The following is a 22878-nucleotide window of genomic DNA, read 5'->3' as shown; positions in this document are numbered from 1 at the left end:
GGGTGGCAAAGTCTGTCACCAGACCATATTCAATCTGGATCTGATCTGGATTCCGGAACTGAGGCCCTTTAAAGTTAACACTAAAAACCCAGTTTAATGCATATTTTCTGCCGTAACTTGACCTATAATGTAGATAGAACCCTGTAATGTTCAGATAAGATGCACAATACCTGTCATACCCTAAAGGATTATCTGGATCAAGGGTCTTAGGACTCACATTATATTGTTCTAGATTTCATTTTTCATAAGGGACCCATTTGCGTGAGCGAATGTTGTGCCTTGGCAGAGGTACAGGCTCTCTCGAAGTGATCTTGTTTAACAAGAGATCTGAGTAGCCTGCTTTTCCACCGCTGCAGATATCAAACATGCATGACTGAATCGTATTTGTAAAACTGATATTGAGGCTTTGTTTCACAGTATCACCAGGCTAAAGCAAAGTTTGTTTTCAAGGAACATCCTATAATTCTGCCTTGTGAAATGCAGCATACTGAATACTGATTTGCGAAATTAAACAGTACGAGTTCTGAGGTCAATACTATTTGTGGTCGATAGGATGTACTCTTCATCAAATTCGACCAATGCTCAGTAGCCAACGAATAAGACGTATGAACCAATCAGTAATTCCAAAAAACCAACAAAGAAGACTGAGGAACCAATCAAAGTCCAAGGGCGAGAAGCGCTTTTTTTTTTTTTTTTAAGCTTTAGTCTTTGATAGGCTCGTGGATAGCAATCAAGCTATGTTTTGGTGGTATACGAGCTAAAATCATGAGCATTTTCACTCGTTCTAAGAAACTGGTGTCTTCGGTAATTAAAAGCAGAGTTTTAGTGGAACAAATCGGTGTTTTTGGAGGCATCTGTTCTGTCGCCAAGGCTTGGCGTGATAGTTTGTGTTTGCGACGACACAGTACAGCAAATTTAGCCTCATGTCAACACGGGAGTCGTGTTTTCTCTTCTCATCTAGATACAAAACGATGTTATTCAGAGGTGTATAGTGAAATCACTAATTCAGAGAAATACGCTGGCGCGTTTCAAGAGGAGTCACATAAGATAGACGGAACCCAAAGTAAAAGTAAGTAGGGGTTTCGTTTGAGAGCAGAAATAAGTACTTAATCAACGTTGCTTGATAGACAGAAAACGTGTCGTTCTTTTAATAATTTATCTGTCCTGAAAGTCACCTGAAGGGGGAATACCAACGATTGGATGATTCCAGGAATTTGTTAGGGCTGTAACTAACTACTCTTTTAATTATGATTTGCTGAATATCTTCCTAATTAATCGACTAATTGTTATTGTATATAAACTATCAGAAGTGAAAATGGCTAACTACCGCTTATGACTGTCTTATTTTGTCCAGATATGGCTAGCTAACGGTATTATAACCATAGCCCGTCTTGTCTGCACTGGGGGTAAACCATAGAATGAAACGCACTACCATTAAAGGACAAGTACACACTTTTCCTTTAGAAAACTGCAGTATACTATATGTATAGCTTTAATATCCAGACTCCTTGAATTGATGAAATTGAATCAGTTGTAGCGAATGCGTTATAATTTAAACAAAAATTAGAGTACACATTTTAGATACCTTTTTTAAAAGTAGTATGTTCTTTGACACACAGATTTACTTTTAAACAATATAATTATTCGGTAAATACATACTAAGATGTGGTGTTTAGACAGGGTTTTCCACTGTAGTCTAATTTTACCAGCACTGTGCAGATCCTAACACTGAGAAGCAGAAACCAGCATTTGTTTGGTATTTTTCAAGAAATGACGTTATAAATTACTAATATAGAGGCTGATTATTTAAATTGTTGATTTGACCAATGGATTAACCATTTCAGCTAATAAGCTGTAGAAAGAACAATGCAGTGATTAGTCAGAAAATAATCAGCATATTAATTCATATTTAGTGCAGACCTAGTCACTTTAATGTATGAAATGATCCAGCAGCCCCCAATTGAATAAAAAGATGCAGCATCTGTGTATATCTCTGGCTTGTTGTTATTATTGTTAGAGATTTTTTTTCTTCTCCAGGACCCTCAGAGACTTTCAATCTTGATGTGCTGGTGTCACTGCTGTGTCAAGAAAATGCAGTGGACCTCTGTGTGATCAAAGTTCCAGAGCAGATCAAATATGCAGAGTACTTCATTGTCGTCAGTGGCATATCACCACGACACCTCAACGCAATGGCACTGTATGCCATCAAAGTGGTAACTAATGGTTATTTTCTCTTTGTTATATGTTGTTGTGTGCAACCTGTATTTGCTCTTTAAATGTTTACATGATTCTTTTCCTCCAGTACAAATTTCTAAAAAAAGATGGAGATCCACATGTCAAGATAGAAGGAAAGGATGCAGAGGACTGGATGTGCATTGACTTTGGTATGTAAAACGTAATGATCCCTCTCTTCAAGTGTCCAGTGTAGACAGATGTTTTTGTATATGCAGTGCTCAGCATAAATGAGTACACCCCAACAGATTTGTCAGAAAACCTGTAGTTTCCTTTCAGAATCAACATTTTCTATGGGACACTATAATACAAAATACTCCCACAAATGCGGGCCAGTGATTGCAACCAAGATTTGTTAATGTGTACACACAAAGTTTTTTTCCTATTCAAGACCATGTTGCAATAATGAATACACCCCAACGAAAGTCTTGGAAGCAAAGCTAAAACAACAAAATCCTTATGAACAAGAATTCAACTACAGGTGAGTCTAATTATTCATTAAATAGTTGTCCAGCAGACAGTTGATTATAAAAGAGAGTTACTTAACAAAGAAACCCCCTTCCCATTTCATGCTCTCAGCAATGGCACCACATGGAAGAGAAATGTCAGAAGGCCTTAGAAGGAAAATCATTTCTTTACACAAGAAAGATGAAGGCTACAAGAAGATCAGCAAAGCTTTACCTATCAGTCAGAATATTGTAGCAAAAGTGATACAAACATTTAACAAACATGGAACTGCAATCATCTCACAGAGACGTCCAGGCCGTCTGTGGATGTCAACTCCTCGACAGGTGCATCTTCTGATGAGAAGGGTTGAAGAAAATCACCATGCAAGTTCACTGTGGTTAGCTAAAGAAGTAGAAATCTAAACAGGTGATTGTTTCCCGTGACACAATACGGTGTACACTGCAGAGGAATGGCATATGTGGGTGTCGTCCACGAAGGAAGCCTCTCCTAAAGCCCATGCACAAAAAAAAGCCCACCTAGAATTTGCCAGCACCCATGCTGAAAAAGAGGAAGACTACTGGGACTCTGGAGTGATGAGACCAAGATAAATGGTTTTGGAACCGATGCCTTCAAAAATGTATGGCGTCGCAAAGGTGAGGAGTACAAAGAAAAATGCATGGGGCCTACAGTGAAACATGGTGGTGGCATTGTCCTTCTGTGGGGCTGCATGAGTGCTGCTGGTGTTGGGGAGCTGCATTTCATTGATGCTATCATGAATTCACAGATGTACTTCTCTGTATTGAAAGAGAAGATGCTACCATCACTCTATGCCCTTGGGCGTCATGCACTTTTCTAAAATGACAATAGACAATAATCCAAAACACACATCTAAGGCCACTGTTGCATTTCTGAAGAAGAACAGGATGAAAGTGATTCAGTGGCCAAGTACGTCTCCTGATCTGAACCCAACCGAACACCTATGGGGAATTCTGAAGAGACGTGTTGAGCATCACTCTCCATACAGCATCCAAGCTCTAAAAGAGGTTGTTCTTGAAAAATGGGAAAGATAGATGTTGCAATATGTTGCCAACTTGTTCAATCCATGGCTTTAAGACTTGGTTCTGTCCTCACAAATCATGGACGTCATACAAAATACTAGATGGAGTAGTTTTTGTTGTGGGGTGTATTCATTTTTGCAGTAACTAATTTGAGTAAAACTGAAGATTTTGTAATCTAAGTTATATTATTAACCTTACTTTGATGTAATAAGCTAAACTAATGTTCTATACAACTCAGTTTTGTCAAAATTTTGGAAATTGTTCTTGTGTTCATTGAGATATTGATTAAAATATTTTCAAAAGGGGTGTACTCATCTATGCTGAGCACTGTAAACTGATGTTTGTTAATGTATTTACCTGTGGTGTTCGCTTTCCTCCTCCTTTCTCTGTTTCAGGGAATATCGTTGTTCACTTCATGCTACCAGAGACCAGAGAAGCGTATGAACTGGAGAAACTCTGGACTCTCCGAAACTATGACGAGCAGCTGAAGAGCATGCCTGTTGAGACCCTACCAGAAGACTTCATATATGATGCCGAGGTTACAAAGTGACAGCACAAGAAAAATGGTTGAATTTGTTGACAGGCTTTACTGCATCTTTGTAACATTGGATGTATCCGTTCCTGTTTCTGTGGGGAGAAATAAAAGGAATTTTTAAATGCATTTGTCTATTATGCAACAATTATACTGTACTGAAGGAATTATTGCCCCCTCACATGGATAAATGTATACTCCATTTTCTATTATTTCACCTTTACAGGACATCTCATGGTATTTGTAAAACAATTATATTTGAATGATTTTTTTTGTTTTATTTGCTGAGGAAAAATTGTTGAACATATTTTGTTTATTAATACTTTTAAATACAGTTCTAGATATTCTAAAATTATTCTCTATTTTTTTGAGTGCTCAGCTACATTTACTGGAAAGTAAATATTTGCCCTGACAAAGGTTTTAGTTGTACAATGGCACGCAAATATGCAAATCATCAAAATTATTATCAAAAAGTGCCTTAAACTCATTTTTGTTCCTGTATGTAAAGATGATATAGTGATAAATACTCTAACACTGTTTTGTTATGATTAAATGTAATCCTATAGTATTAAATGTCTTTTATTTGGAACTTGTTTTTTCCCATTTGCCTTTAAATCAGTGGCTGCTTGGTCAGTTTTGATTAGTACTGACATCTTGGTAGTTCTGCTGTTTGAATTAACAACTTCCTCAGCTAGACTAGAGTTGTTTTAAAGATATGCATAGATTGCAGTTTTACAATCTGACCATACAGAACCAAGTTTGCTATAGATTTATAAGAATGGCCGCTATTACTATTGCAGTTTTGTCCCTGCAAACACCCGCAGCACCAAATTATTGAGTTGGTGTTAAAAAACACTTGAACCAACCAATAGCCAAAAAAGTATTGAAATTTTTAAGTACAGCTGGAAGTTTAAAAGTACATTTTGTCCCTTTAAAAGTAGAAGTCCTGCATTTAAAAGTCTAGTAATAAATTGCACATAGTGTGTATCAAAGGTAAAAGTACCAAGAAAATATCCCATTTTAGAGTGTTACAATTACTGACATTTAAAAAAAATAATGTGTACCTCTAAAAGAAGTACTGAAGCACATTTTTTCAGTAAGTGTGCTTTGTCACCTTCCACTGGAGGTCCAACTTACAGAGCAGTTTGTCTGCAAAGAGTACGCTTTAGGAACACATTCACACAGAATTGATTATATAGGATTACCACAGAAAACCACTGCAGTTGATGCTTATGAACAAATCAAACAAGAAGACTGTTGCTTCCAGGAAAAGAGCAGGTGTTGGCCAAAGTAGGATTAGTCAGCATGTGTTCAATTCAGAGCTTGTACAGCACTTTGAATAAAATCAATATCATTCTTTTATAATATTTATATTAAATGAACAAAAGCCCTTGAAATGTATTCAAACATTAACAAGTGCAGTTTTTAAAAATTAAGCTTCAAATATCTGTAGACGAGCATAACTCGAGAGAATCAGAGCCTAATTGTAGAACCAAACACCAGCAACAGCAAAGATACTGCATCAGAGCCTGTATACGCACTACACTACATTGTCATAACTTCCATGACCACTTGCTTAGCAAGTGACCATTCCATCTCATTAACTTGCTCATCATCATGTCAGATCAGAATATTAGCTAAATGTAAAAAGTAATGAAGCAAGAGAAGCCTGCACCGAAGCTGGTGTTTGAATGTTTTATGCCTCTTGATGTGATTGTTTATGGTCACATTGTCTGAAAATGACAAATGTGACTCACACTAATGTTCAGATACACTGAATGATGAAGATAATAATGAATCAACTGCTTCATATATTGTAGGAGAGGTTCCTGCTACCCTAAAATGGATCATACTTAAATATTTATCATTTAACCAAAGAGACAAGCTGCCAAATAACCATTTTAAATTGCACTGTTTGCATGCTTTGTACAGATACTGTGTGTAGGACTGTAAGAAAATGACTGTTTAATACAATTTGTTGATTAGGTTTTAGAGCTTTTGTGTCTCAGCTCTATCAAACCAACTGGTTTTTAGTGGATGAGGTATTTAGGGGGAAGTGTATGAAAGAAAAATGTGAGTTTGGTGTCTGACTCCAGTGTTCTCATTAACTGTACAGCCGTTTTAATAAAGGTTGTGCACCCATTAATGTCCATGATGTTAATATGCTCTGTGATAAGACTGTGAATAAATCCATGAGTAGTTAGCTTCTGGAAACAGGATTGGCAGAGTATTGGCCTTGCATAGTTGATTTATTGATATATAAAGTACACTAGATGGCACAAAATGCCAAATCTAATTGCATTTGTTTGTACCACATGGTTTGCACTGAAATAAATGTAACTAACACATTACCATATGTTAGTTATAAAGCTTATCACCCTTTATTTGTGTATGCAATAATAATTCCATCAGTGTATGTGTCGATAGCTGTTCATTACTCCCTGATATGAAGCTGACTGGGAATCATTTTCTTCCTACAACCCCCATCCAAGTCTTTCATCTTCATTCTTAAAGCCCACTTTCCTTCTGGGCTGTAATGTATTTGCAGTATACAAAAACAAGTAAAAGGAATAAATATGTATGTTCTTTGGAATCAGTCTGTGCCCTGCAAGTGGGCTGGCATTTGGCAGCTGTCTTTGGTTCTCTCTTGGTGGTGGATGTTTATGAGGAGTTATTACCAAGGAGATCAAGTATAGCAGACATGACACCTAAAGGACTCTGTGATTTACCCACCTGGCCTTCATTTGTGAACAAGGTACCATGCATGCAGATGTGACTGGGTATTTAAATCAGGCGTTTATTGTTCACCATTCTACATACAACACATCCATTATATTGGAAATAAATGTGATTAATTATTGGTTCTTCAGCAAGTAAACTCCCAAAATAAAAAATGTACGACTACTACATATTTGTAAAGTATAACTGAATATATTTTTTATTTTTATTGTTGCAGGCACACAATATAATTCACCCCTAAGCTCCTCAAGATTGGAGGAGTAGCTGCTCTTGAGGAATTAAAGGTGAATTATATTTTTCACTGCATATTCATTTACAAATTTGGATAGTGTTTTATTGCTTTGGTCTCCGGAATACAGCATTATATTGAGCATTAACAAGATAGCCTGGGAATGATATTTGGATTAATGCTATCAATAAGATCCTTTTAATAAAATGTAAGCACTTTTTGTTGAATAAAACAAGTAATTTAGACACATAGTATCTGGATATTCAGCGTAAGGCAGAACTTCTCTTGCTAAGACTGTGCTGTTGCTCTGGGCTTCTCTTATGACTGTCATGGGAAACAACAACACTAACCTACTGCCAAATGTCATGATGAGCGCTCTTCAAAGAAAATAGTTGTCATCAAAGTCATCTTACCATTTAAAGGCTGAAAGCTTTTGTGCCCTCTATCAACTGGCACTGAAAGTTTAGGGGTTTGTGCAATTTACTTCTCTTTCTAGTACGGTTTGATGCAACTTGGAGCTGTGCTTGCTGGTTTGGCCAAAATGGTTTAGTTAATGTCTTAAGACTATGGTCTGTCAGTCCATACTGGATTTGTAGTGCACCGTTTTGCATTTTTATTGATTAGATATGTGAGAAGTAATATAATATATGACAATGCAAAATTAATAGATTTACTTTCACAACATTTATTGAGTTTGAGACTTTTGAGGCTTTATTTTCCCTCTGAGTTACAACTGTTAAATATTTAATTGATTAATGTAATTCCAAGACACTGCAGGTATCATCATGTGATGTCATGGACTACGGTTTCCCTTTTTTTCGTGCTAACAGCTGGATTATGTATTTCAGATTGTTAATTTATAATTAATGAATGTTTTTGCTTTTTAATTAAGACACCCACTGCATTTCTCCATAAAGCAAAACAATCTTTCCAAACACATGGGGTATCCTATCATATATCAACGGAATGTGTAAACAACAGACCATCATCAGCCATTTGAAGTTACACATCATCAGTTTTATTGAAGTGTATCATGCTGGTTGTGACTCTTAAGTGAACGTTTTAAATGAATAAAGGTTTTAGACTCTGACTCAGCTTGTGCCAGTACTTTTGCAAGATCACTCCACTTATACTGCTTTTTGAACAAAAGAGTAAATGTGCTGTGATCAAATACTCTTTTCTACTCACCTTCTTACTGTGTTTAATGTAGGAATGAGAAAAATTAAGGATAAAATAACTACACTGAAAATTGACCTAAATCAATTATGCAGGATTTAATGTATAAATAAACTCACTGCTTGCTGCATAAGAGTTGATCGTGTTGTGAAATAATATTTTGGTGATGTAATGTTGGAGTAATTAAATTCTCAAAACACACATGCAGTAAATTGGTAATGCAGATCATTTTAATATATTAAGAAAAACAGAACCTGTATACTACCGAGTCAAAGATTTAACATTTTACCCAAATCTCCGAAAACGTACTTATTCTGGTCTTTTGACAATAATGTAACAGAGTAGCTCCATTTGTTTTACTGCCTTGCCATTTAGACATTACTAAGCTAATGAGGCAGTAGGTATTTCTCAAGAGTACCCTAAAAGCAGATGAAATAACGTTCCCTCCCCACGTGACACATGATATAAAACTGGGGCAACATTAGGAATCTAGCAGAGGTGCCTTGAACTCCGAGATAGTCAACTACAGCATTACATCATAATGTAAGCTAAATCTTTATTTCTTACCTTAAATTGAAAATCTTACTATTTTAATTGAAAGACAGGGAATAGCATTTATGATAAAATAACATAATTTTTTACAGTTTATGAACTATAGTACCAACTCATCATTGAGCATGTTTCTGATTTTGCCAGTGAGTCATTGTTAGATTATTTTTTACTATAAATTTTGACTATTTATTTTCCCTGTTAACCAGGATTCGCTCCAGCACTGAGATGTCGCTGTGTATTCTGGCTCTCTACCTGTTGGCTTGTATTCACTCTGGCATAGATGCATATCCAGCCAAACCTCTCAGTCCCCGGGAAGGTGCACCCCCTGAGGAGCTTGCCAAATATTATTCTGCACTAAGACACTACATCAACCTCATTACAAGGCAGAGGTTAGTTTTTAAAACTCTATAAAATACTGTAGGTTCAAAAAATCATGATAGTACATGCAAAGAGATATTGATATGTTGCTTGACTCTTTTTTATGTGCAGGTATGGGAAAAGAGACACTCCAGATACTGTATTTTCAGATGTGTTGTTGAGGGAGAGCACAGAAAGTATTCCAGGATCTAACTATGTCAGGTAAATTATTTTTGTAATTTTTGTAAAGCTGTATCCTACAGTAATATCCACTGGTTTATTGTAATTTGTTTACTCATTTGCACTATGTCAGTTTAATGCAATATAATGTAAAGTATTGTACAGTAAACTTTATACAATGGGGAAAAAAAAGCCATGCAATCATATAGTGGAATTCATTAAAACAGCCATGTCATATTCTTGGAAATCTGATAATCTACAGTTTATGTTTAAAGCATCAAAAAAGTGTTAACTTTACTCTGTACTGTGATGAAGTAGTGGTGATATTTATCCTATCAATCTCATCGAGAGAGGTTTCTAAAACAGTACATTCCTCTTGTGTTTGAATAGGGACAAGAAAACATTTTATACAAGAGTTTATATAAGACACACATTTTACTTAAATTGTGACTTCCTTATGTTGTAGATATGAAGAGCTGCCACTGTGGTGATGTTGGAGAAGCTGTGATTTCAAAGCTGTTGTTGTGTCTGCTACTCACATGAAATGAACTGTTGCATGCAATATATGTTGTGTAATGCAGCTACTTTGGTCTGTAATGTTGCCATTGCTACTGTATATGAAAATATGATTGATATGTAGGTCTATCGACACACTGGCTCACCTGGCTCCACATGCACCACCTTGACTGGGTTTGATTTAGTTCAATTGATGGAGTAACAGTGCCCTCTACTGATGAAGTGAGGCAAATTCATGTCTGCTGCCAATGTTCCATGTTGGATAAAAATTATTGTAATTTGAATCCTCTGCAGTTTTGAATTTATTTCACTTGTTTTATCAAGCCTGGTGGGATATATCTGCACCCTGCCTTAAACCAGATTGCTTGGTGCTGGTTGACAGAAATATTTATTGATCATGTGTATATTATATCAAAGGTAATATTACTAAGCTCTATAATATTAATTCCTCGTGAAATAAATGTATCACTTGGTATGCAATAAAATGTATTGTTATGATGAAGATTTGCCAGAGCTGCAAAAGAAATGTTACACACAACTGACAACAATCTTCGAGAACCACATTCAGTAAGCAATCAAAAGTAAGCACAGGGTATTTAACAGAGCTCATCGGATTTGATGGGTAAACAATAGCTGAAGAACCATGAATGCGGTTTGCCTCCACACACATTTTGTTAGCTACCGGTATTAATTTCGGAGTAAAGTTTACAGTAAATTATATGGGTGGGTTGTGCGGGAATTCAGTGGGCTAGATATAGGTTGAACAGCGTTGGATGTTGTTAGCACGGCACCGCCTGCGTGGTCTGGAGGTAGGCTCACTGGAAATGCACTATCAAATGTCTTATACGACAGTGATCCAGAATGGCGAAATTCTGAAATAAAGGGAACCATGAAAGCGTTACTGGATGACACGCACTAAATTAGGTAATGTATCAAGTATTTTCTCTAGACAATTAAACAACTGTGTCGCCATGGCACCCTCCAGATTCTCTGTACTACCAGTTATCATTAGCTAGCTAGCTTAAGCCACATGATATTACTGTTAGCGACTAACTAGCTATCTTAATGACTGAACTGAGCTAACGGTATCTCCGTGCTGCTGCTGCTGCTACTACTGAGCTATGCTGCAAAATAAATTTGCTACTAAAAATACTAACATACGAAGTTATCTGGGTAAATTTTGCTAGCTTGTCTGTTAGTTTGTGGTTATGGTTTCAAGTATTAGACTGAAATATTTTTGACCTACACGCTGTCTGCTGCTAGTCGTTAGCATTGACATATGCCTGTAGGAGCTGCGCTACAAGCTAGCAGTGCTAGCACCTATTTACAACACTGGTACGATTAACGTTAATGGCGACCTGTCAGTATGTAGCTGCAGTTTAACATATTTCATGTACTGCCCGATCATTATGTGTTAAAACTTAAACATTGTTTACCGCTGCTAATTACCTACCAATGAGTAGTTTGGCTTTTAGCTAAATTGCCTCATATTGGAAGTGGTTACACGTGCCCACTACGCGTGTAGCGTGACGGCAAATGTTACCGTCACTGCAGCCAAAGTTTCTTGTAGAACCTTGTTTGTAAAATGTTACTTTAGTGTACTTCCACAATTTAAGAGCTGCTGTTTGTTACGAAAATACCTGCCACCATGAGCATTCAGCGTTCACTTCCCATCTATGTATTTCATAAGAACGTAATTTGAGGCAGTGTACGCTGTCTATTATAATACAATATAATGGCATTATAGAACACCCTATCTTTAATTTAATATCATATAACGTGCGGTTAGATTCTATATGCATTATTTCATTAGAGAAGTCTCATTTAAATATTAACGTGTCCAGACATAAGAAAGAAAATCAAATAGCATTTCCAAAAACCATCAGTCTAATTTGTAGTTGAATAATCTGTCAAATGGTAAATTAATGTCCATGCTGCTCAGATTTTCAATGTAGTCATTTTAGTTATTAGTGCTGTGTTTTAATGATTATTTTACTTATTAATATGCTGATTATATTTTTTATTAACAGTTTAATTGCATCTATAAAATGCCCAAAATGGCCATCATAACTTCATCTTCAAATGTCATGTTTCGTTGTACAAAAAGTACCAGCATACAAAAATATTTAATTTGCATGATCATACAGTCTATGTATATGACCAGAAAAGAGGAATTTTGCCCATTGGATGATGATTGATTTCAACTTATCCATTCATTCTGCTGAAATGAATGGCTTAATGTACTGGGGAGCGACAGTGGTGCTGTGGTCGACAGCAGTCGACTCCCAACCGGCAGGTTGAGGGTTCAAATCTCAGTGCCTGCAGTCCACATGTCCTTGGGCAAGACACTGAACCCACCAAGTTCACCGTGATGGCGGCGCGTATGCATACACCGGCACAGGGCCCTCGACTCCAAGCAAAATTTCGTTATACGTGTCACAATGTTACAATGACAATAAAATAAAGCTTCTTCTTCTATAAACAAATTGCTGAAAACCATGTGTTTCTGCATATGGGACACTCTTGTTGCACTCTTCGTATCAATTCAGTGAAATAGGCCATAAAAATATGTCCCATATATATATATAAATGAAAGATACAGTATATTGTATTTGGAATTATTGATCTTTTTAAATCCACAGAACAAATTTAATGCTCCACAGTCCCTCTCTTCTGGGTTTTCATCTGACTTTGTGGTAGTAATGAATCATTTTAAACAGACATTGGTCATGTGATTGACTTGGCCAATCAGAATGGTTGTATAACAATACTACTGAATGAACAGGAGATGTCTGAGCAATGAAGCACCACTGGGTTACCAGCATGAGCGGCTTCTGTCAATACCCAAGGGGGGTTTTAGGCTGACTGGGACCATTTAATCTATTCATAACCCTAACACTCCCAATTTTCTCTTCAGTCCGAAGGTACCTGATGAGTCTTTTGTAGAAAATGTGGGGCTCTGTGACAGAGTGATGCACCGATGATTTTAACATAACTTGTAGGTGAGTTTTTGCCTATCATGTTTGTTTGGCTCTTTAGCTGTATTTATTGTCATTGTGTAGCTGGTGTTTGGCTCTTTAGCTGTATTTATTGTGTAGCTGAAATATAATGCTGCATTAATGATAGGTCTACAGAAAGCCTGTGTTTGTTTGTCTACCTACCTGCTAAGGTACTGGCAGATCTGTTTTTACTCTCTATTTGGAGAGCATGTTTGTGCAGAGAGTCCCCAGGGGCCTCTCTATGTGTGGCTGGCACAGCTTTTAGCCAGAAGGACAGGAGACTCATCCTTTGTCATTCAGTGGCCCTGTTTGTCAGTCAGTCCCTTAAATCATAAGTGCTTGCTGTGCAAACATGTACATAAAACAGATGTTTTCTGTTGCTATTTTGTGACTCTTATGCTTCCATGACTTTTGCAGCAGTACATTGTGGCAAAAATTTCAGCTTACTTGCTTTTCTGATGTGGTTTGCATGGTGATTTTAGCATACAGTATACTGACTTGAGCGGGTTTCCCACCTTCCCCAGCCCTCCAGTTGCTTTGGTTTCTGTAAGCAGGCAGTTGGGTGGCTTTTGACCGTGTTTAAAGAGTTTCACCGCCCAGAGCTGAGGAATAATAAACATGACTGTGGCCAGTGCAAAATCGGGCTCAGGTAAGACAAAGCCCTACGGAGTCTTTGAAGAGAATCTGTTGCAGTGTTGTGTACAAAATGCAGCAGTTCATTACTGGGGATGGGATGATGTGACATTTTCTCAATACAATTTGATTCAACCATGATACAAATACAAATTCAATGACAATATATGACTAGCTGTAGAATACTTGTACTTTGTTCCTCTTTTCCCCCCTTTTCTAGTATTGGTTTGATGATGTCAAGAACAACCAGATATATTGACCTACGTTCTGTTATTTACAAAAAAATATGAAGTCACTGGTGTATGGAGACCACACTATATATTGCTGGACAAAACAGCACATATTTTGATGGTTTTGTATTGCAATATATTGAGTTTTGATATATTGTCCCATCCCTGTTCATTACTATTTGAATGCTACTCTGCCTGTGGTGTGGGCGTGTTTGAAAGCCAATCACCACACCTATCAACAAAAACCCTTTTGACACTGTATTTTCAAAACAGCCAAGGGTTTCAGTTTCTTTCGTAGTGGCTTTCTGTGAATTTTGCTGTTTAGCTGGCTGATTAGTGAAGCTACTAGCTGTGTGTGTGTGTGTGTGTGTGTGTGTGTGTGTCTCAGGATTTTTTGCTTCAGTCTCTTGCTGTGTGCTCTCAGCCACTACAGATCTGTTACTACAACAATTCCTTTGTGACTGTGTGCCTGTTTACTGCTGCAATGGAAATGAGGGATGTTGCTGGTGAATTGGCCCATTGATTGACTGCCCACTTATTGTTCTTGTCCTATAAGCTTTTATTATAGTCACATTGTGGTTTTTTTCCACCAGTGTTGTCATTGGCTTGCAATTCTACACATTAATGCTGGCAATAACCCTTGTTTGTCACTAAGATTTTTGCCAGCATTTACAAAGCAGGAAATGTCAAGCTCCAGAGAAATAAAGAAAGTGGTTCTGTTAGACCAGTCTTTGATACATATTTTTATTTCTCTGTATAGCCATGCAACAGGTATTGGACAACCTGAAAGACCTGCCACCAGGTACAGGAGCCAAAGATACTGACCTCATCTTCCTAAGAAGCATTATGGAGAGCCCAATTGTTCGCTCCCTTGCCAAGGTAAGGTTAACACACAGTTTATGTTTCGTGGTCCATGGGGACTTTACATTGACTTACATGCATTTCCTGTAGACTAACCCTACCCTTAACCAGAACCACTACTTGCCTAACCCTAACCCTGACCTTAACCTTAACCTAACCCTAACCTCATCCTAACCCTAAACCATGTTGCCACCCTAAAATTCAATTTCTTGCCCATGGGGACCTCAATTTAGGTCCCCACCGTGAAATGGGTCCTCATGAGTTGGTATGGAGTCAGGAAGAAGTCCCCATGTAGCAGGAAAAACGCATCCACACACACACACACACACACACACACTGCAGCTGCTCTAGCGCACCACTGCATACACACACCTATAGCCACACACGCTTGCACAAATATCCAGACTCATATTCTGCTCAACAAGCTGTAGCTGTAATTGAGAGGAGGAGCAAATATCATTGTGAACCCAAACAAATTAAGATGCAATAAATGTCACGTTACCACATGTATCACAGTCCAAGATGATGAAAACAAACTGAAATGAAACATATTCTTGTTGAACATGGATGTATACTGTGGAATATCCTTTTATTAGTCTTCTCTTCTCAAATAAAAGAACTCTCCTCACAATACCAGCAAACAAACCCTGTGATAATAACTAATCTTGCTGTGTGCCGGCTGTTCTGGTGTCAGGGATTAGACAGAAAAAGTACTTGTTAGCACAAATTAAATAAAAATTTCACACCCTAAAAGAGGTTGACATCATGATGAACAAATGGCTTACCTAAAAAAAAAAATCTCCAATGCAGAGGTTAATGGGTTCACCTACAATAGGCAATATATAAATTAAAAGATTTCTGCAGAAAACCTGTCACAAAAGCAAGCCTGTCATCGTTTCTATCAAACTGAGCCCTGGTTTTCTTAGATATTATGTTTTTCCTAGTAGATGGTCTTGTATGTAGGTTCTGTTTTAAGGTCATATCCAATTGAGTCCCTTGAATGTGATTACATACATTCCAATTGCAAATTTTTATTTTTCTGCAGTTTATCACTGTGGTACTTTAAAGAATATGGTATTGTGAAGGTGTCTCACTTTTGTAATTTGAGTTAGTGTGCGACAGAGCTACCCCCTAAAGTTGACTACTTGAATCATCAGTCAAGAGGTGCGTCAGTCGACTGAGACTCTTCTAGTCAAACCTTTGTTTTTAGTTTATTTTTTGTCGGCCAATGTGCATTACAATGGCAGGTAGCCCTGGCCTCCGTTATTTTGTCTTCTTCTCATTTTGGTGTGCCAAGCAGCAATTTGCTCAATACTTTCTCCTGTGGTCAGGGAGAATACTCACTTCAGCACTGCCTGTTGCACGGATGTACTGTATAAGGTTGTTTGTACCGACTCTGTGACATGCATTCATCTGAATGTCACTAGGAAGCTAACAAAATGCACTGGGAAAACATTTCAATGAGGAATTAGAAATAAGAGGAATCCTAAATATATATTCTTTAGCAGTGCAAGCTGGCATGCGTCAACTGTAAAAAAATGCACTGGTGGTTAACTGATGAGAGAAGCTCCAACCTGTTGGTAAACTAGGCTATAACCATGTGTCAGAAGCCTGTAATAGCATTACTTCAACAGAAATACAAGTGTGCTGCCTGTCTCATTATTTTGGCAAATCCATACAGTAGCCTGACATTATATATTGTCAATTTAAATAGGTTGCAATATAAATCTTGCATCATATGCAGCTGATTTTTTTCCTCGATTTTTAAGTGCTCAGAAATATGTTCCTGTCACTTGTTTGCATAGGAATACTAATGTTACTGTGGTCTAAATCATCAGTTAAATTCATGACCATTGATTTTCTGACTGTGTGTGTGTGTGTGTGTGTTCATTGGTGGACACCTGACAGTAAGGCTGATAAAACTAAGCATACATCTGAGCAGCACCACTATAGCACAGTGGCTCCCCAGAATGCTTTATACTGCTAAATAGATTTGTATTGAAATACAAAATCACCATGAAAGAAGAACATTTTATCTTTGTTGTGCACCTGTCAGGTGTCTATTTAACAACTGCTATCTCTCTTAATCTGTCTGCCCCATGGAATCAACACCAGTCAGTGCTTTTTGCTAACATTAGTGCATAGAAAGGCTTGTTAATATTTTTCTGCTCGTTGTACACGTGCGTTAATAGCCTTTTCTGTGCTCATGTGAAAATACTATGATAACAGAGGATGATAAAACAACCAAAGATTTCCATAAGAAAAGTATGAGACTTACTAATCCATGTAATCTTTGCATAAATGATAAATAAAGTGGGGATTGTATTATTGACTGTTGTATGTGCTTAGTACTGTATGTCATCAAGTAGTCTGAGTGTATTACAACAATGCAAAAAATAAGATGTTTGATATTAACACATATGTTGTGATCTGCAATAGGTGCTCATGAATAAAGTTTGCAAATGTAGCACTTCTATTGCTGTGTTACCCAAATTGAACACAGTAAAAAATAAAATAAAATAAAATAAAATTGCGCAGCCGAAAATGTAGATCTTTTACAAATTACCATTTAATTTGGTAATAAGTTTCTCCATCCCTATTTTGTTCATAAAATGTATTCTCCATTCATTAGGACAAATATTGTTCAACTATCTTTTTGTTTGTAGGCCCATGAGTGTCTTGAGGAAGTGAAGTTGCAACCCGTGCGGGATGATAATGTCCAGCTGGTCTCAGAGATCCTGGATTCTCTCAACGATCTGTCAGAAGAAGATGCTGCCGCTGCAGAACTTGCCAAAATCCTTCAGGATCCTCACTTTAAGGTACTTTAGAACTCTTTCCTCTTGTACATAATTTCCACTGGGTTTAATGGAGTTTACCGGACCAGAGATTTGTAGAATAAATTAAGACTGGAAATCAACTTTTTACTCTGACCACCGCCCAATTTTCTCTGAAATGCCTGTTGAGCAGCTCTTCTTCTTTGTCTCCCTTTACATTCTTGCCCACTTACAAACTGCAGCACGGGAGTGTGGGGGTGTAACCCTTGGGCCAATAGCAGGCTGAGTTATGAGGGTAAAGTGAGGGAGAGAAGACTGTCACTTACTGTTTCCGTAAATCGACACATTTGCTGATGCAGTTTGTAGTCTCTGACCAGTGATAAATCTCTGTTGTGGCTGCTAGGGTAAGAACAAGACTGGTTTATCTTCTCTATTTATCAACTGGTTTTCTGTCATTGCAGTCTTAAGTGTCTGTATATAAAGGCTTGTGTCAGAGGAATGTGGACAGCAAAGTGATTTGTCTTCACTCTTTCATGGTAGTATACAAAATGTGTTGCAGTGCCAGTCACTGTGCATTTTTAGTATACTGGTGGATGAAATGCATGGCTGTATGCTTGTCTTCAGAAAAAGCTGACGGAAATGTAGTCTAAGATATCTTTTCTTTGATAGAGGCACATGACAAAGTGGCTGCAAAGTGCTATGAAATGCCTCACGCTGCAAACAGCAACGTCTTGTTGATGAGTTCACTCATGCCAGCTGATGCTATAAGGGTGATTGGCATCCAGAAGAAAACTGGAGAACCACTGGTAAGTTAGCGAGGCATTAATATCAACCACAGCTCTGTCTTGGAGACATGTAATGCTGCTGGTAAGATATAAAGACATCTTTTATTGACCATCTGTAGGAACATAGCGACTAAGTTTTTCATAGTAACTCAACAACAGCCTGTTTCTTTAGGCCTCCCCTAAAATTATGTGAATTATATAATTAATATGAAGTGTGGATATATAATACGGGAATGACTCTCTTTCAGGGGGTGACGTTCCGTGTGGAGCAGGGAGAGATGGTGATTGCACGGATCCTGCATGGTGGCTCAATTGACAGACAGGGCATGCTGCACACAGGGGACATAATCCGTGAAGTGAACGGTTATGAGGTTGGTAGCAACCCCCATGAACTTCAGGAGTTGCTGAGGGAGTGCAATGGGACCATCACACTCAAGGTTCTGCCCAGCTACAGAGAAACACCAGTGCTGCCACAGGTGAGGAAACTGGGGGGAAATAGCAGAGGAATACACTGTGTTGATGGTTATGTGCTAGTATATTGAGGGTGTTCAGGAGATATAGTGGACCTGTCCAGGATTAACTGACCTGGGTGATCTCAGAATACCAAGCTTCTGAAAATTGAGCCCCCAGAGTGTCTATTAATATCACTACACACTATCTCAGACATACTCCACTCTATTCACTGGGACACCCCCTCTGTTTCTTACTGTAACAGACACACACAGAGCAGCAGATGCTGAGGAGCAGCATGTAGGGTTAGTTTGGACATTGACCTTTGTATCAGAGATTTCACTCCACTGTTTGGTTGTGTTTGTTGAGTTTCCGTTGTAGTAAGAGTTTCAACTTGTGAATTATAGCTGTAAAGTGAAAAAATATTCATGCATGTTAAACCTGTAACCTTATTCTGAACATGTAAATTTTAGTTATAAATCTTACAAACTGCTCATGGAGATCTCATGATTGAATCTTTCCAAAGTTGCATGTCGTCCATATTCATCTGTCTCACTTGAGCCCACTGTTTTTGAACACAGACAGCAAGAAGCAAGAAGGACTGGTCCTGAAAGTCATTTAAGGATTATCCAACATATCCGCATATGGCAGCAGTTTTGAAAGGGAAAAAACAAGCAATTTGCTTTTAACTACGTAATCACATGAGTATATGGCAAAAAAAGAAGTGGACATGCACTTATTATAGTTAAACATTTAATTTTAAATAATCAGATATATTACTTTGTTCTACGGCCTTGTTAATGATTTAGAAAAAGGTAATGCAGTTTGTACACCATAATGGGGATTTAAGGTATATTTACTTCTGTTATGTTTATGTTCTCTGTATAATTAAACTGTCTTGTGTTGTAAACAGTGTCTTGTTCACACCCCAAACTGTAGGTTTATGTGAAGCCACACTTCAACTATAACCCCAAAACGGACAACTTAATCCCTTGTAAAGAGGCAGGTCTGGCCTTCTCTAAGGGAGACATCCTTTATGTAGTCAACAAAGAAGACCCCAACTGGTGGCAGGTGAGTAGGAACATATTGTTCTGAGCTGTTGAAACACAGTGGTGCTTTGACAATAGCTGCATGGCTAATTTGCAGGTATGGTAAATTATATTGACTGTTGAAAGCTGCTAGAGATGAAGTTGGAGATGTTGGTGACAGTTACCTGGCACAATATGCTCACTTTGTGAAACTAATCACCTCTCAATGTTTATGAACTCCTCTCATTTCCCTATAGGCATGCAAAGTAGTGGGTGGGTCCACTGGACTTATCCCAAGTCAGTTCTTAGAAGAGAAGAGGAAGGCTTTTGTAAGAAGAGACTGGAACACTGCCAGTACCGGTCAGTACAAATCACCTTGACTCTTTCACACCAAGATACCAGCTACTTTTGTTTATCATGATATTCAGGGAACCCTTGCCTTCAGCACCACCTTGTGGTGATCTGACACTTTTGTGTATGTGGCTCAGGGATGCTCTGTGGAACACGAAATGCAAAGAAAAAGAAGAAAAAAACGATGTACCTCACTGCCAAGAATGCAGGTTTGTATCACCACTGGTTCTACTTTTTCCTACATTTAGGTAGTGCTGGATGACAGTACAGTACTCATCGAGCCTCTACATTGTTTTGAGCAGAGTTTGACCGTTACGAGCTGCAGATTTATGAGGAAGTAGCCAAGATGCCACCATTCCAGAGGAAAACACTGGTTCTCATTGGAGCCCAGGGAGTTGGGAGGCGGAGCCTGAAGAACAGACTTACTGTTATGAATCCTCTGCTATTTGGAACCACTGTGCCCTGTGAGTGTTGCATTGTCTGTACTAATAGACTTCTTACCTGTGTATTTGAAACACATTTCCTCACTCTTGCTTACAGTCACATCACGGCATCCAAGAGAAGAGGAGAAAGATGGTGAGAAATACTGCTTTGTGACGCGGGAAGAGATGGAGAAGGACATTAAGGAGAGCCGTTACCTGGAGCATGGCGAGTATGATGGAAACCTTTATGGCACCAGGATTGACTCTATCCATGAAGTGGTGCATACGGGTCGTACCTGCATTCTAGATGTCAACCCTCAGGTTTGTCAAAGTCACCCTTTCACTGTGTACATTTGTTTTTCCTTAAACTTCAGTGACATTATATTGTCTGTTCAGGCACTGAAAATGTTGAGGACCGCTGAGTTTATGCCATTTGTGGTGTTTATTGCTGCTCCTGAACTGGACACACTAAGAGCTATGCACAAAGCTGTGGTAGATGCTGGATTTACTACCAAACTACTTACAGTAAGTTTTGAGTGGATTTAACGGTTCTAGATACTTTTAAATGATGATGGGCTTTTCAGTGGTCAACAGTGTGCTGTAGGGATGACTTTTTTTTGTTTTTGTAGGTCAACCCAGATGTTAGTGCTGCCCTAGTTCCCTCAACAAAAAGCCAATAGGATTTTTCCATAGGTTTTTGGATTATTGTGGAAAATAAGCCACAGCAAATAACACTTAAACATCTTGTTCAGCAAGATAATCGTCACAAGGGAACACCACTTCTATGATTTTTGAAGCCCAAATACAGTAGCCAGAAGTAAAAAGCTATTGTTTGTATAATGTCTCAGCTTCTGTAGATTCATTTAGCCACTACTTTTTTAAGTTGTGTAAAAGCATTAAAAATCATGGGTGGGGTATTTATTAATGTATTTTTTTATTATAGAACAAACCATGAAATTAAATTGGCCTTGTGTTAACCACAGACCTTATTTCAGGCATCTCACCAAAAACCCTTTCAGAAGAAAAAAAAAAAAAAAGAGGGGAGGCTAGGGAACAGGAAATGCAACAATGCTAACTTAGTTCCGGGTTTTAGGACTCATTAATAATGGCACTCTATACTCATGAATGGTTGTTGCTTCTGTTATCCTAATGGACTGAATCTTTTTGTATAACAGGAGAATGATTTAAAGAAAACAGTAGATGAGAGTGCAAGAATCCATCGGGCATATAGCCACTACTTTGACCTGACTATTGTCAATGACAATCTGGACAAGGCCTTTGACAAGCTGCATGAGGCCGTAGAACAATTATTCATAGAGCCGCAATGGGTTCCAGTCAGCTGGGTCTACTGATGTCAGAGCTGCACGACCTGGGATGAAAGGGGACACCTGAAGGGTAGGAGGATTCAACACTGTACTGCACACACAGGCCAAGCAGTGGACATTAACCCTTTGTGGGTCCCACACAAAGCTGCGTTGATCCGAATCAGTGCGTTCCTTTCTAGCACACTATGCAAGTGACAACACACAGGAAGTGTACTTACAGTATTTATCTGCAAAATATTTTTTTAAAATGCTTTTATTCAGGTGTATTGGAGGAACATACTGGCCCTTGTGCCAGGATTTTTTTTTTAAAACAAAAGTGGATTTTGCCATGTCCTGTTAGTTCAATTTTACATCTGTATATGTAAGATAGGTAATGTATTTTTCTGCCAAAATGAGGGGGGCTTGCTGTATGAAAAGGACAGTACCTCAGTGTTTACAGTGCACATGCCTCCAGTATTTCTATGGCAAGTTGTTATAGCATTTATTTTATATCCTTGATACCAGGTGTCATTTTCCTCCACTTAGTTCGGTCTTTGTCATCACTAGTTGGACATTTTGTTGTACTAGATGAACAGAAACTCTTACTAGTCGCCCTTTTTCAGCAACAGCTGGCACTTTTGTCAAGCTAGCTCCAACATAAGATGTACTACTAACGCTGAGGGTCATACTAGTACCTCCAAAGTCCCAACTATTCAGCTCTTTGATACACTAGTGGCCCTCTGGGCCTAACTAGTAATGCTGAATGTCTTACTAGTTAACTAGTGAGCTGCAAAAGCTCTGACATGTTAGTCATGCACAGATTCAGGCCACTAGTTGACTAGTGGCCTACAATTTTCTGTACTAGTTAACTAGTGAGAACCTTGATGCTCATTAGTTAGCATTTTGGTCTTCACTAGCTGACTAGTTAAAGCCACTTTGACCTTACTGGGTAACTAATGAGGCTCAAACTTTACTAGTTAACTTGTGACAAACATGGACTTAACTAGTAAAGCACAAAACATT

General features: G+C 38.1%; 3 protein-coding genes across 6 annotated transcripts; all 3 read left to right on the top strand.

Moving 5' to 3' along the window:
- The first annotated feature begins 683 nt into the window (after nt 1–683).
- malsu1 (mitochondrial assembly of ribosomal large subunit 1) lies at nt 684–4779 on the top strand. Its single transcript, XM_020612855.1, has 4 exons — nt 684–1069; nt 2038–2213; nt 2303–2384; nt 4133–4779. The coding sequence occupies exons 1-4, from the start codon at nt 766–768 to the stop codon at nt 4285–4287; spliced, it is 717 nt and encodes a 238-aa protein (XP_020468511.1). The 5' UTR covers nt 684–765; the 3' UTR covers nt 4288–4779.
- Nucleotides 4780–8856: 4077 nt separating this feature from the next.
- Nucleotides 8857–10571, top strand: LOC109967358 (peptide YY-like). The gene is made up of 4 exons (XM_020612865.1): nt 8857–8956; nt 9172–9354; nt 9455–9544; nt 9969–10571. Coding segments are annotated over exons 1-4 (300 nt in total). The 5' UTR covers nt 8857–8954; the 3' UTR covers nt 9994–10571.
- A 14-nt stretch (nt 10572–10585) lies between these two features.
- pals2a (protein associated with LIN7 2, MAGUK p55 family member a) lies at nt 10586–22455 on the top strand. 4 transcript variants are annotated; one of them, XM_020612817.1, is made up of 14 exons: nt 10586–10942; nt 12936–13020; nt 13542–13666; nt 14641–14759; nt 17408–17560; nt 18175–18321; nt 18549–18776; nt 19690–19821; nt 20036–20138; nt 20267–20338; nt 20432–20593; nt 20670–20872; nt 20948–21076; nt 21727–22455. In XM_020612817.1, the coding sequence occupies exons 3-14, from the start codon at nt 13636–13638 to the stop codon at nt 21901–21903; spliced, it is 1656 nt and encodes a 551-aa protein (XP_020468473.1). In that variant the 5' UTR covers nt 10586–10942; nt 12936–13020; nt 13542–13635; the 3' UTR covers nt 21904–22455. The 4 variants fall into 4 exon arrangements, with proteins under 4 accessions (XP_020468473.1, XP_020468476.1, XP_020468475.1 ...); XM_020612820.1 differs by lacking the exon at nt 13542–13666 and having other exon boundaries at nt 10587–10942; nt 12936–13016; nt 21727–22454; XM_020612819.1 differs by lacking the exon at nt 13542–13666 and having other exon boundaries at nt 10587–10942; nt 21727–22454.
- Nucleotides 22456–22878: the final 423 nt, after the last annotated feature.

Source organism: Monopterus albus, unplaced genomic scaffold (genome assembly GCF_001952655.1).
Source record: "Monopterus albus unplaced genomic scaffold, M_albus_1.0 scaffold127.1, whole genome shotgun sequence".
In the NCBI taxonomy this organism is placed as follows: Eukaryota; Metazoa; Chordata; class Actinopteri; order Synbranchiformes; family Synbranchidae; genus Monopterus; species Monopterus albus.
This window is presented reverse-complemented; position numbering and strand designations above follow the sequence as displayed.